General features: G+C 39.8%; 1 protein-coding gene across 1 annotated transcript in view; it reads right to left on the bottom strand.

The window, feature by feature from the left end:
- prmt3 (protein arginine methyltransferase 3) overlaps positions 1 to 14,358 on the bottom strand; it is a 58,179-nt gene that overhangs the window by 41,845 nt on the left and 1,976 nt on the right. The window contains exons 5-10 of the mRNA XM_083900973.1: positions 13,289 to 13,394; positions 12,369 to 12,534; positions 11,741 to 11,882; positions 9,636 to 9,701; positions 6,064 to 6,185; positions 2,682 to 2,781 (exon numbers count right to left, since the gene is read on the bottom strand). Of these exons, the coding sequence (XP_083757099.1) occupies positions 2,682 to 2,781; positions 6,064 to 6,185; positions 9,636 to 9,701; positions 11,741 to 11,882; positions 12,369 to 12,534; positions 13,289 to 13,394 (702 nt within the window). The remainder of the gene's footprint in view (positions 1 to 2,681; positions 2,782 to 6,063; positions 6,186 to 9,635; positions 9,702 to 11,740; positions 11,883 to 12,368; positions 12,535 to 13,288; positions 13,395 to 14,358) is intronic.

Genomic DNA, 14,358 nt, shown 5'->3' with positions numbered 1-14,358 from the left:
TTGAATAATAGATGTACGGTTTGGTCCATAAAATGCAAAAACTTATGTAAAATGTGCAATAGTGTTCTCCAAATGTCTGCAAATGTTTTGTTTTGCCCACAGACTAAAAGCATTAAGTTTACTGTCACAGAGAAGCAAAGAAACGAGAAAATATTTATTATAAATTTAAGAAATTGAAAAAATTCAAGATTTAGATCTTGCAACTTTTCAATGACGGCATACTCAATGGTCTATTATTCAATACTTAATAATTAACTATGTGAAAAGTACAGTTTCAGCTCTTGCTTTCCTATTGACTTTATTTAATCAATCATATATTATAAAAAAATATAAGAAATTCAGCTTCTTCTGCATAAAATGAATGTTGATTGTAAATCTATTCTTAATTCAGAATTCCATCTGTGTATTCCCTACCACTGCTTTGACCCACTTAAGCCGCTCTCTAGTGGTCTCGCTCAGCAAGCCTCCTCCTGTGAGCATTGGAGTGTATTTTAGGTAGGGTCAGACAAGAACATCAAAGACCTTGATCAATGTCACATGATACAGCATTATGATGTTATTTTGCTTCAGATTTACACTCACACTGTGAATTCTTCTGGTTTCATTCCTCCTCATCTGTTCTATGGGCCCATATTGGATGAACAGCCACTGTCATTGCTGTCACCAAAGTGACAAATACTTTTTGTTTCCTGTGTCTGAGCACTTTAAATCTGAACTATGATGCTGCAGTGGGAAATGATACTGTTACTTGATAAGTTTTCATGCACTTGTAGCATCAGCTGTGGTAGAAATGTAAGAGACACCCGTGAACAGTGAGACCTAAAAGTGAAATAATGTTCTTTAAAATGCATTCAAACTGGATTATGGGTCTTTATTATATGTTATTTACCATTTTTTTTACAAACTTGGTGGTTAATGTGCCCTCATACACTAATTTCAATAAGCAATCAAATATCACTTTATGATTTCAGGAAGAATATGAAATATTTTATTTATTTATTTATTAAATAAATGAATAAATATTGAAAATTCACAACAACAAAAAAAAATACTTAAAACACTGACTAAGCTCTAACAGCATTATGTACAATAGACAATGCATGCTACGTTACAGTCACATATCCCCTGTTAATTAATGCTGACCACTGGACTGTAACTGTACAGTAAATATTGATTTAATTAAATATTGTATTTTAAATTGTTTAATTTAGTTAATATAGTGTGTCATTTATATTTTTTGTCCTATTGTATTTTGACAACAAATTTCACCACAGCAGATTCCCTGTATCAATTCTAGCATACATGGCAATAAACCCGATTCTGAAATTGAATAGATGCACACCAGAGTCATGACAGTTCCATCTTTTCTTGTGACTGTTATTTTTTCCATTTTGTACAGGCAGTTCAGAGGGCAGTGTTTGAAGCCCTGTTGAGAAATGCCTGCCATCTCTGCCATGATGAGATGTGACTGGAGGATTCTTAGATTTATTAGTGGCCTGTGAGCCGGTGCCATCAGAGATTACGCCTCCTATCCTTCACCATTCCACTGGCACGTCACCCACCGAATTTCAATTTCCCTGGTGAGAGGACGGGAAGGCTGTGACTGGCGACCCCTGTTCATGACCCTGGGGTTTCACAATGGATTGGGGAGGTGGAGGGGGGACAGATACGGGATGCTCATGAATTAAGGATGACTTCAGCAGTGCGTTCAACTTTGGCCGTCCTGCCTGTATCGCCACAGAGAATCTCCCTGATAAATGGGCATCAAGGGGAAAGAAGACTGCTCTTCCTGGTTTGTTATTCACAGGAGCTCATGGTCGACTCTAGCCATGTTTAAAACATGCATCACTGCTGCTGGCACCTTGGACTCTGCACACTCATTGGCTGGTAGGGAACCAATCTGAGCCTCTACATTTTGAATATACAGTATGCATATTCAGTATGTTATCCACTCTTAGAAAAAATAAGCTTCCAAGAAATGCTCACATCACGCATCTATAATCAAGGCTAGGAGTGATTAACTAAAGAATCAGGCACACGGATGTCTAATTCAGTCTCAATCAATAAGTTAACTTGCTATTGCACCTCTCTGTGAACGGATAACCCAGTATAGTACTCGCACTGGATTTTTGGTTCAGTTTAGTTCACTGTAGGCCTGTACCCATTTAATACATTTGTCAAAGTGAGGCAGCCCTTGCATACATAGGCACTGACCTACACACAGTATGCAAGTAGTATGCTTCCTGGTTTTTAAATGATGCGTTCACGGCCGCAGGTTTTTACACCTTCACACAATAGGACGTGCTATAACATATCACGCCAACACAGCAAGGGAGAAAATACACATTCTTGATCAAGGGCCCGGGTCCGGCTCGGGCAGAGAATCTAAACTCTAGAGCAAGGTGACCAAACCCCATTGCGTCCCCATGGCTGCTTGACTGGCAGTCTGCAGTCCAGTTCTATCTCCTTGTGACTTATTGAAAATGTATGTTCCAAGATGAGAAACAGCCAATGACAACCATGTACTATTGAAAAGTAATGGAAAATACCTAGGGAGCATTTTGGAATAAGAAACAAATCCTCAGCTCAAACATTTCGCATTGAAGATGCCATTTTTAAGATGCTTCAACCTGATAAGGATTCCCACAAACTGTTGCTATAAGTTCTGTATATGTACTGACCATCCATTCTGAGATGATGATGTCCACCGTCTCCACAGGGAGGTTGATGTCTTCAATGCGACCTTTAATCAGAGTGATCTTGTCCTCCAACTGGTTGGATCTGTGGGAAATATAAAAGTGTATGTGGATTACCATGTCACATGTGTTTTCAGGTGTGATAGTATGGATTGAGTTCACTGATAAGGAGCTCAAATGGCTCATTTGGAAAGACATTGTTTTGTGTTAAAATTCTGGATAACAGAAGAAATGTTGCATTAATTTCAAGGCTGGTCACCTGCTGATTTCAGGTCTCAAACTATTATTGCAGCAGGTAGACAGCTTGGTCTCTCTGCTGTGTAAGGCTGTTTAGATAACATACTGGGGTTTGCGAGAGCTTTTGAAAACTGAAAACTGCTGCCTACTGCTTTACAAAGGGTTCACAATTACAGTAACAGCGAACCTAAACAGGTACAAGCAGCAAAATGAAAAACAACAAGTTGAATACAGTCCCTAGAGTTGCAGTGTCAGGTGATGGTGTTCTATGGCTCTATCACAATGAGGTGGACTTATTTGACCATAATACAGATCAAAACAATGACATATGCAGCTTTAAGTCACTTAAGATGACAAGACATGTGAACTGACAAGAAATGCATTTATTAAAAACACTATGTTGAGTTTCCCTGTAATTTCAGGCATTTTATAAATGTGTCAAGATCTGTTAATCAGCATATTCACTGCTCCATAAATGTAGTCTTTTCTGAGCCATGCAGAGAGCGTAGCCTCGAAAGCCTAACTTCAGGGCTGCTGCAGGGTTGTCCGTCCCAGGTAGGGACTGAGATCAGTGCCTGCTGTTAAAATGATCCTTCCTTCCTTTCCAACTGGCCACTGTGGGTATCAATCTCTGTGAATATTCCATTATCATGACAGCTAATGTTACTGAGGACAGAACAATTACTCACAGCGACCCAGAGAGCATTTCTGTCGCAGCGATTCTTATCTTGAACTGTCTTTCCCCTCACTGGTGCACCACTACAGCTGCTATCACCCTCTGCCAGTGTCCAACACCCCCCACACTCACAACCCCTCCACCTTTCACAGGAGGGAAACACTGTAATCTCATTATTGGGGTAATTTAGAGGACAATGTCAAGACTCTGGGGAGAGTCAGTATCTGTGTGGCTTTGTATGGCTCAGTGAGTGTGTGTGTGTGTGTGTGTGTGTGTGTGAGAAATTCCTTATAGGAAACAAGTCTTTAGCCCCTTTTACACCTACTAGTGCAGTGAAGAATGCAGGAAGAATGTATTTCCTATAGTGGGAGCAGAAGAAGATTTTTCAGTTATGGTAAAGCATGAGGAACGTGAAGGCTAACATTTAATGAATTTCAAAAATTCATTTAAATTATTCCTTAAGAGGTTTGCAAATATTTTTAACGGATCCTTGTTCAGGGTGATGCCGACTATTATGATGGTAAATTTAAAGTCATTCTGAGATACTTTTTGTTTTTGAGATGAAAGTCAGCTCACTGTCAAAGTGCATCAGGGCAAATGGATCATTTCCTGAATTTCAAAAATTCATTAAAATTATGTCTTAAGATGTTTGCAAATATTTTAAATGCGTCATGTTCAGGACGATGCCGACTATTATGATGGTAAATTTCAAGTCATTCCGACATACTTTTTGTTTTTTTGAAGAAAGTCAGCTCATTGTCAAAGTGCACCAGGGCAAATGGATAATTTCTTCAATTTCAAAAATTCATTAAAATTATTCCTTAATATACTCATGGGATCCTTGTTCAGGACAATGCCAACTAATATGATGGTAAATTTCAAGTCATTCCGAGATACTTTTTGTTTTTTTGAAGAAAGTCAGTTCACTGTCAAAGTGCATCAGGGCAAATGGATCATTTCCTGAATTTCAAAAATTCATTCAAATTATTCCTTAAGAGGTTTGCAAATATTTTCAAGGGATCCTTGTTCAGGACGATGCCGACTTTTATGATGGTAAATTTCAAGTCATTCTGAAATACGTTTTGTTTTTGAGACAATTTCATCCAAATCTGTCCGCGACTTTTCGAGTTATGTTGCTAACAGACCGACAAAAAACAAACAGACTCTGGCGAAAACATATACCTCCTGGCGGAGGTCAATAAGAACATTAAAAGATACTTTAACTTGACCATTCGGGATTGTACTATAAGTTCCATTTCATTCCACAACATTTAGTGAGCATGCACAAACCTAACATTTGTCTATTTTTACCACTTAAATTTCAAATGAAATATCATTTTTGTTTGACTTTGTTGTCAACATTCAGTGCATTCTACTGGATAATCCATCAATTGCAGGCAGAGAAAAAAAAACTATTAGACACTATCCATTAAGGAAGCGACTGTGAAGGGGGGGGGAAAAAAGTCACGTCCAGCTTTTCATTTCAACTTTGGCAACGGCTTGGAGACAGGAGATGGATGCTCCTGCCCAACCAACAGGAGTCAGTTTAATTACAGTCCTGATATTAAAATCGCTCACAGCCACAGCCACACACACACACAAACTCAAGAGATGTAAGAGCTATAAAATAGTAATCCAAAACAACATGAGATTTGGACTTAAAAGTGGAGTTTCTCTGTGCATGTCTGTGTTTGTGTTTGTGCTAGTGTGCAGTGCAGAGGAGGAGGAGGTGGGTGTTACAACACTTCTCTTTAGCTGTATCTTTACCGCTGGCGAACCTGCGATGCAGCCTGCATGCCAACACACACTCCAACAGGGAGTCAGTGGGCTGTAAAATTAAAATGTCCTTTTCCTTCAGCAAACCCTGTTGTTTTGCTTATAAGACACTCTGTTACATAACGGTAATAATAGCAGTCATAATGGCCCCTAACTCAAAAATACATTACAGAGGCGGGGGAGGGACGGAGGACATGGCTGCAGGTGAATGTGGAGACAGCAGAGGCTCTGGTGGAGGTAAATGGACTCCACTGTGAAGAAACAGCTACTGGAAAACTGGAAAAACACAGGACCTGAAACTGTGCTGATGATTTTAATAAAAAGTACCAATGGGGGGAGGTGGGCATCTATGTGTTAATCAGTAAATCAGTGAGTGAGTGAGTGAGTGAGTGAGTCCTCAGACAGTAAAGGAAGAGAAGAGAAGGCGAGGGGGTGAATGAGTCGGTCGGACTGCAGGTGTAAATTATGTGCATTATGGCCATGCAGCTGACAGCAGCTCTATTGAAGTCAACCAGCTGCAACAAATAAAAGGTGCCTCGAGGTCACACAGACCTCTACTCCCAGAATCTCTGCTGCACACAAAGGGAAGAAGAGCCGTCGCTGAAGTTAACGGCCAATGGACATCTTTCCAAGCTGAGGAGTCACAAAACCTGTAGGATTTACAAGTGTCTGTCTCACCTGACTATGTCCATGGCTTGATAGATGATTTCTGATTGGTCCACAGCAATAACCATCTTGGCCCCAGCTCTGGCAGCAAACATGGACAGAACACCAGTCCCACAGCCCACATCCAGCACCACCTTCAGGACAGGAGGGGATAAGATAGTTAGAGGGTTTCTGCAGGTTTCAACAAGTCAAATTTAAGACTTTTTAAGACCTTTTTAATTCCACCTTGAATTAAATTTAAGACTGAAAACACTATATATATAGGCGATAGTTGGGGGATCGTCGTCCAGCCAACTCTCAATAAATGTGCACTTACCCATAGTCGCAGACTAGCTAGCAGGCATGCAGATAACCATTTATATCAGCACCTCTACATCTCCTTCTCGAAGTCTGAGTTAGGGAAACCAAAACTTGGTTTAGTGTGTAGTGTGTCCAGCATGAGTGCATGCATGTCAAAAAATGTTGATCATCAAAGCCTGCATATCAGGCACTTGGTCTAACACCTATTTGTTGAGTTTTTGTGCCTATGTGCCCTCTGTGCACACAATGATTGCATTTGAGGCAAGACTGATCAAGAAGATTTGGCTTTAAAAGCAGCTATCGAAGTACAGAGAGACCAGAGTTTCTAGATTCTTGGAGTGGAGTTTTAATAGAGTAATTAACAAAGAAACACAGGGTATAAGTTGTTCAGTATTTTACTTCGGAACAACTGTTGCTCAGTGGTAGAGCCACTGTCTTTCAACTCGAAGGTTGTGGGTTCAATTCCCTAGTCTACATGCCTAGTCTTCGTGGCGTGTCTGTGCAATACGATAAGGAGAAAGTGCCAACTAAACTATGAACCTAAAAAAAATGTGCCATCGAAAAATTCTGCCTGTTACTCATTGTCAGCAAGTATTTTATAACTAAATTATTTAAAGGTCTATGGAAAAAAACATATTATCCATAAACCATCGTCAAACCAGTTCACACAGTGCTGATCAAGCCGATCAGCTCCACATGACTCGGGTGTTGAGATCTCATGTCATCCACAGAAATTCCCACGCTCTGCAGGAAGTGATTTATTTTATGTCAAGACAGATGGAGGCTGGAGTTTGACTGAAAACACAAATAAGGGCCCACGAAACATGAATTTGACTGCTCAAAAAGCCCAGGCTTTCAGCATTTTTGACAGGATAAACACTTGTCCCCTCCTGCACTGATGCAGCAACAAAATAATGTGACATTATTAATTTTATAATAATTTATAATTTGTTTAAATATTATTAATTTGTGTTCATGAAGACCAAACGGCACACAGCAGCTTTAAAGAATATTAATTAAGAATAAAACGTGTCAGTGTTGTGTTTGATTGTACAGTGTGGTGAGATGTTGTCTTCACATTGCATTTAAATGTCAGTGTAAGAAAATCACAATACAGACACAAACTAGACAGATAAATCCTCTGAGGCTGGAAGTTTGTGTAGGACTCTGTGCAACACTGTGGAGCCAAGAATAGAATGTTTTGCAGACTTCTGATTTTCTCATACTGTTGAGCTTCGCCAGCACTCGTGTGTTTTAAGGACAAAGCGGAGCTCCGCCAGACAACACTTACAGGAATTTAGCGCATTGTGGCGTCCCAATGAGTGCGGAAGTCAACATCGCGAGTTTCATCTCCTGTCCTTAGACTGAGGAGGACCACAAAAACATGACTGAGTCATCTTTTTTCACACTTTGCCCACACTTTGCCCACTGATAGGGCCTCCAGAGTCCCAAATATAAGGATTTCAATGATTAAAAAGTTGATTTTGCACAATGTGCCCTTTCTGTTTTCGAGTCTGATGCGGCATTAACTTGCGCATTACATTTCAGTGCATTGTCTTCCACAAGGTTTAAGATGTATAAATTAATGGTGTGTTTGATCTGCATACCGACCTTGTGTTTTTAAGACCGCAACACCTTCAAGTGCTTCAAAACTGTCATGTTGTCTCCACTTTTCACTCTAACCACTGTTACTGTCGACTAACTTTTTAATCACTTCTATTCCAGGTTCCTACAGGTCACAGTATGCTCCTCTTCGCCACGGCACAGTCGCAGTGACTGTAAACCCATCTATATCTAACAATGTATTTGTGCTGTGTCTTATTTAGGAAAACTTCAGTGAGCCCCCTACTGTCTTTATGGGCTTCACAGAGGTTTATCAACACGCTGCTGACAAAAAACAACACACACACCTCTCTTTGCTCTTTTCTCCATCTTTCTCGTTCTGCTCAGGCACATTGTCTTCCTCCTCCTCCTCCTCATCCACCTCAACAGCACTGAAACAAGAATATCCTGTTTTGCTCTTCATCGACTCCTGTAGTTTCACACTTCCCTCTCTGGCGAATGCTTCTCTCTGACAGGGATAATGTACGTTCCCATCAACACAACCTGCCTCCCTCCTCTACAGCCTTATCCCCGCACTAAGCAGCAGCCACCCATATAATGGATGGCCATGATACAGGCCACTGCTTCCTGCAACTAACACCAATGGAGAAGAGAGGGGTGGTGGCATGGGGGGAGGGGGGGTTAGAAGAGGTGTTATGGCTTTGGTGGATTGCGTGTGTCTGTTATCAGTTCTCTGCAGCTGACATTAGAGGTGCTAATAAACTCAAGTGTCTTAAATCAGACACCACTCTGCAATTCCATGTTCATGAGCTTTGCAGTATAATCTACTCGCTAATCTGCCATCGCCGGAAGACCTTTTTTAATAATTGACCTTAGCCGTTTATTAATCGGCCAATTATTACAAATTACTGCATTTTTGTTCGAAGAAATTGGATAAATGTTCCCTAGTCACAACATGTTGGGTAACAGTGATTTACCATTAACTAGGTGCTTACTAACATGCATACACTCTTAGAAATAAGGGTTTCAAAGGGTCCTTCCTTTCCCAAAGAAAGGGTTTTTCAAGGGTTCTTGGTAACACCAATGGTTCCAGTAAGAACCATTTTGATCCAGAGAACCCTTTAAAACCCCTTTCCTGAATAAAGGGTTTTAAAAGGGTTCCTGGTGGAACCTACAGTGTATAAGTTGCGTACTAGCCCTTCATTAGTAAATATTAAGCATGTATTAACACATAAGGTGTTGGAAAAATCTTAATTCATGTCATAATAGAGGTAGAATAAGGTTATGTAGAATAAGGTGTTAATACGTGCTTAATGATTACTAATAAAGGGCTAGTATGCTACTTATATATATTTTAGTAAGCACCTAGTTAATGGTGAATGTGTGATCTTAATTGTTACCCAACTTTATATTTTCAGCCAAATAGTTTTTTTTTTGATGATTAATTTCATGTATTTAATAGTTACACATTATTTCTATTGAAAATACTGTATATTGGTCCACTGCAGTTCAGACATAAAATGTAGATTTGGAGAGACCGACCATTAGTGTTGGCCAAGAACTGGTTGAAGTGAAGCAATTTTGTATTATTTATAGGCCAAAAACACAAACAGAAGCAGTTGTTGTCCTGATTTCTAAAAATCAGCATTGGCATCAGCCATAGAAAAATCCAGATCGGTCAAACTCTAATTAATACACACATGCATGTTTGTTTGGCTCACCTTGTCTTTGAACACTTCAGGGTTGCCGTACATGAAGTCCCGGTAACTTTCTGTGCGCACTTTATCCTGTTGAGAGAACATTCAGGAATAAGGACATTGCACACAAATAACTCTCCTGAAATAAAAGGAAGGACTATCATTTTAACATTTTACAAGATCATTTAGGTTGTACAGCTGCTTGTTATGAGGAAACTCGTGTAGTAATGTAAATGTGTGGCTACACTTAACATTCTATGAAATATAAGTTTGAACTGCTTTTCAATTATTATTATTATTTCTTGTTTTTTCTGCCTTTAGAATTGTCACAAAAGTCAATGTCATTGTGCACAATGACAATTAAATGCTTTAATTAAATGATTAAATCTTATGAGGGAAATTTAAGAGAAAATGTATTGGGTGAATCCAAATATAGGGTATTTTCCTGGTGGAGGTAAGGTCAGGACTCACAAATTAACCTGCCACTCAAAACAACAGGACCTCCCCTCTGGTGGAAGTGCAACAGATTCAATTAATTTGACAGGGGCATGCCTTAGTGCAAGAACTGAGGGATTGAGGGAACTTTATTCCACACATGAATTCCACAAATGTGGGCTGAGTATAGCTGGATTTGAATCGTATAGAAACATTTAAATTGTATATTAAATAATATAAGGAAAACATCAAAAATAATTGGTTAACACTGCTTTTGTAAGTTAAAGCTGTAAACATTTACTACATTCAAACCATTGTTAAATAGTTCACAGGATGGCTCACACAAGACTCCCTGTGTTTTTGTCAGTATAGCAGTGTTTTGCTCTTGTGATGCTGGTGTGATTCCTGCGTGAGGAGAGAAACCTTTTACGTCATGACTGATGGAGGCAAAGTGGAAGCACAAAAGCTGCAGAGCACTAGTAACGCTAGACAGCTGCGAGCAGTTGGACAAGGGTTGAAATCACCAAGAACAACCAATGAAAAGCTTTAGTAATGGATTCTACTGTTGAAAAAATGTAAACCTGGACTGTCACAAGGGCTGCACAATCTCATTTTAATCCCAACTATGAGTGACTATCTCATAGTCGGGATTATGAACGTTAAAGTCGTTAAATGAACCCAATTGTCCAATCCAATGATTGATACTAGGCTAAATAAATCTAGCACTGCCTTAAATTACAGCCCGACTACATGCATGCATGTGCCAATCACAGCTGCTGCGGTTTCTGCACACAGCAGCTCCAAGTTTCCTGGATGTAGTCTGGATGAGTTTTGTTATATTACAGAGATATACAGATATATAACTGATTTAGAATGATCAATTACTAAAATTAATGAATAATATTGAGAAATAATCTTAATCTCAATATTGATAAATAAAAAATAAAAAAACACACATAATAGCCATGATGACAGGATAAATGCTTATTGCACCAGGGTAGAGGCAATAGAGGTTCCGCTCTGGAGCTTCAAGGGCCGAAACCATTTTTATTACCTTCAAATAGAAAAATGCCATCAAAAAAAATGGAGGGACCAGCAATAAAATGTCACTCTATAATACGATCTCTGAAACACGACATTTTCACATCAACTTGGAAGAGTTTTACTGCAAAGCTTCCTTCCCGTTACATGCTCTTGATCCCTCCTGAGGTGATGATGGAACTCACAGACTGACGCACACACACATCCACGACGCAAAACAGTGCTTCGAACCAATCAGGATAGCCTACAGGAAAGTGTCAAAGCACTGCAGTAAGTAGATACGCACAAACACACACACACATCTAATGGTCTCAGCTTGCTGTGCTGACACTTTCGGGTTTCAGGGCTTAAGCAGGGTACAAATTAATTTCCTCATTTCGAGTACTCCTTTGGAACAGCGATGCCAGTGTTTCACATGAGAGCTTGAGAGCTCAGCACTTATTGCTGATGTGTTGCTTTTGAGTGAATGTTCTATACTCGGTATCAGCGAGTGAATAAAGACAGTAATTTTGATTTTTGTGTGCAACATTGAAATATTTGAGTAGACGTATGCTGATGAGCCCACTTTTGCTCTACAAACTAAACTGACTGACTGAAAACTGAATTGCATGCTCGGTCATTTTGTGTGTTTTATACGTGTGCTGAACTCAAACCTTCAGCATCTCCTCGTGGATGCCGTAATGGCCGTAAGAGCTGAAGTAGGCCTCGTCTTCGTCTTCTCGGAGCTCGGCCACAGTGCCCAGGTTACCAGGTTTTCTGGTCTCTGTATTCAGCACCAAACCTTGAGCCAGCAGCCTAAAAGAGCAAAGGAAAGAGCTGCATGTAACATCTCGTATTAGGACGTGGCACAAAAACTGTGGGCAGAGTGCGGAAAGCACACACAACCTTCATGCAGGACATAGCAGTAAATGGAGGAGATGGGAAGCATTCATCTTTCTAACTGCCTTCCAAACCTCCTACCCCCCCAACCTCACTCTGTAATTTTCCCTTATTGCCCCCACCTTCCTACCTCCCCTCCTCACTCTCACCTCCATGCTGCAGTGGAATTTTCCCTTACCCTTTTATATTTTTTTTTTATCTTTCCCCTTCCTCCAAACTTCTTCCACAGGGTATTTGAGCTGATGATTCTACAATACTGAGTCCACTGTGGCCCCCTGCTGGCCAACAGATCATGGTGCATGATGAGGAAACTGAGTTCTCAAGAATCTAAAACGAAAATAAATTACCCAAGACTTTTCACTTTCACACAGTAGTTATGAAAATGAAAAAAGTCTCACTCACTTAAGTTTGTGCAGGTCGTCCATGGCTCTGGACAGCGCCTCCTCTGAGTGACGGGCTCTCTCCTCGGCGGCCTGTGCCCTCTGCAGCAGTGCATTATGGGACCCATCACCAGACAGTGGACACAGAGACACACTTGACACCTCAGTGCCACAGAGCTCGTCAGGATCTGGTGAAAACAAAAAAAAAATCCAGGTAAAATTTTAAAGAAATGGTCCGTGGTCCAAAATATCCACTACACACTTGTGTTCTCTGCATCTACACAAAAGCAAATCCTGCTCCTTCGCTGAATATATCAAAAACATGTTCTTAGTTCTTCTGCAGTTGGAAGCAGCACTATTATTTGGCTTGACATCAATATGATGAACATTAATGATGAGAACTAGAGGATTTCAATAGTAAATGTTGTCAATTCATAGCACTTGCAGCTCAAATCAACTTTCAGAGATGATATGACCACAATAAAATGCCACGCACACCATAACATTTGTTTTATGTTAAATGTTGCATTCCATACAGTGATCTCGTGCTAAATCCATTTGTGGAAAAGTTCTATTTTATGCAGATATAATCAGCGGTGGTATGGATGCACACAGGCATATCACATGGGTGTATGTGTCATGCAAGCACTCATGATACATCAAATATATTACATGAGACTCAAAAGTCTCCTGAAAAAGTCCCAGTGATGACCAGGACCCCATTCAAAGTCCGATAAAGGAATTAAACTGCTCTATCAAGCTATAGCTTGCTCTACTTACCCCTTCGAACACATGCCATATTAATGTATACATGTATGTATAGATTGAATGAAAATAATAACTATAAGATATAGATAGATAGATAGATAGATAGATAGATAGATAGATAGATAGATAGATAGATAGATAGATAGATAGATAGATAGATAGATAGATAGATACCTATCTGTAGCAGGGGGTCGTCCTGTAGGACTGGCCGCAGGAAGTCTTCACTCTCCCATGGTAAGGGAGTGTCTAACAGCCCCGTCAGACAAGATGCATCACATTTCTGGAAAAGCAGATTTGTCAAGTAAAAGAGTTCTGTATGAAAATATTAGGGCTGTAACGATACACAAACCCACGATTCGATTCGTATCACGATTTTTGACCCACGATTCGATACATTCCACAATTTTTTTTAAATTTAAAAAACATTTTATTTGAACAACATTTAATTATATAGCAACTTAATGTAACATTTAATACCAATATTTTGTGAACAGATTTGAACATAAATAAATAAATAACCAAAGATTTCTCTCTTTTCTGTAACAAAATAATACTGTTGAAAAATACAAAGTAATGATCAATCAGACTGGGATTTGTCCCCAAAGCATGCTGGGAAGTGTAGTTCTTCATTAGAAGCAGTTTTGTTCCAGTGGAAATAACTTGTTTTGATAAACAGCAAAGGTAAGACAACATTTCCGCTTGTATTTCTTGAAAGTCAGTTGTTGTTTTGCTCTTATTTTGGGGCTGGATCCGTGAATCTTGGTCATAGAGTGATAAAAATGTGAATTCTCCGCTGTTTACATAATCACGATGACGCTCCGGTGCCGCTTTTCAATGTGTGTGCTGGAACGGGTTTTTTTCCGCTCCTGCGGGTTCGATCTGTCGGTGTTTTAACTGTGTTTGGTGAACATAAGAATGGTTTATATGAGCTTTTAGCTGAGTTTCTGACCTTTCTGTGGGTATGCAGCATATCTGTGTTTGTTAAAGTTAGACATGGTTTTATGACGCTTTTGTCGCTGCGTCTGACGCTGCCCACGGTAGCGGGGACATCAGTGAAGAGGAGGTTAACGCGATTAAAAAACACAACGCGTTAATGATGACTGTAATTAATTAATCACAATTAAAGCGATAATTTGACACCCCTAATAAAAATAAGTTTGGTAGCACTAACAGCTCATATCATGTGGCTGACTGGAAAAATAACTGGGAGTTAGAAAGGGCGTGTCATGATTCTGCCTTCTCAC

The sequence above is a fragment of the Microchirus variegatus genome (assembly GCF_963457635.1).
Source record: "Microchirus variegatus genome assembly, chromosome: 14".
Lineage (NCBI taxonomy): Eukaryota > Metazoa > Chordata > Actinopteri > Pleuronectiformes > Soleidae > Microchirus > Microchirus variegatus.
Note: the sequence above shows the minus strand (reverse complement) of the source record. Positions and strands in the feature narration are given on the sequence as shown.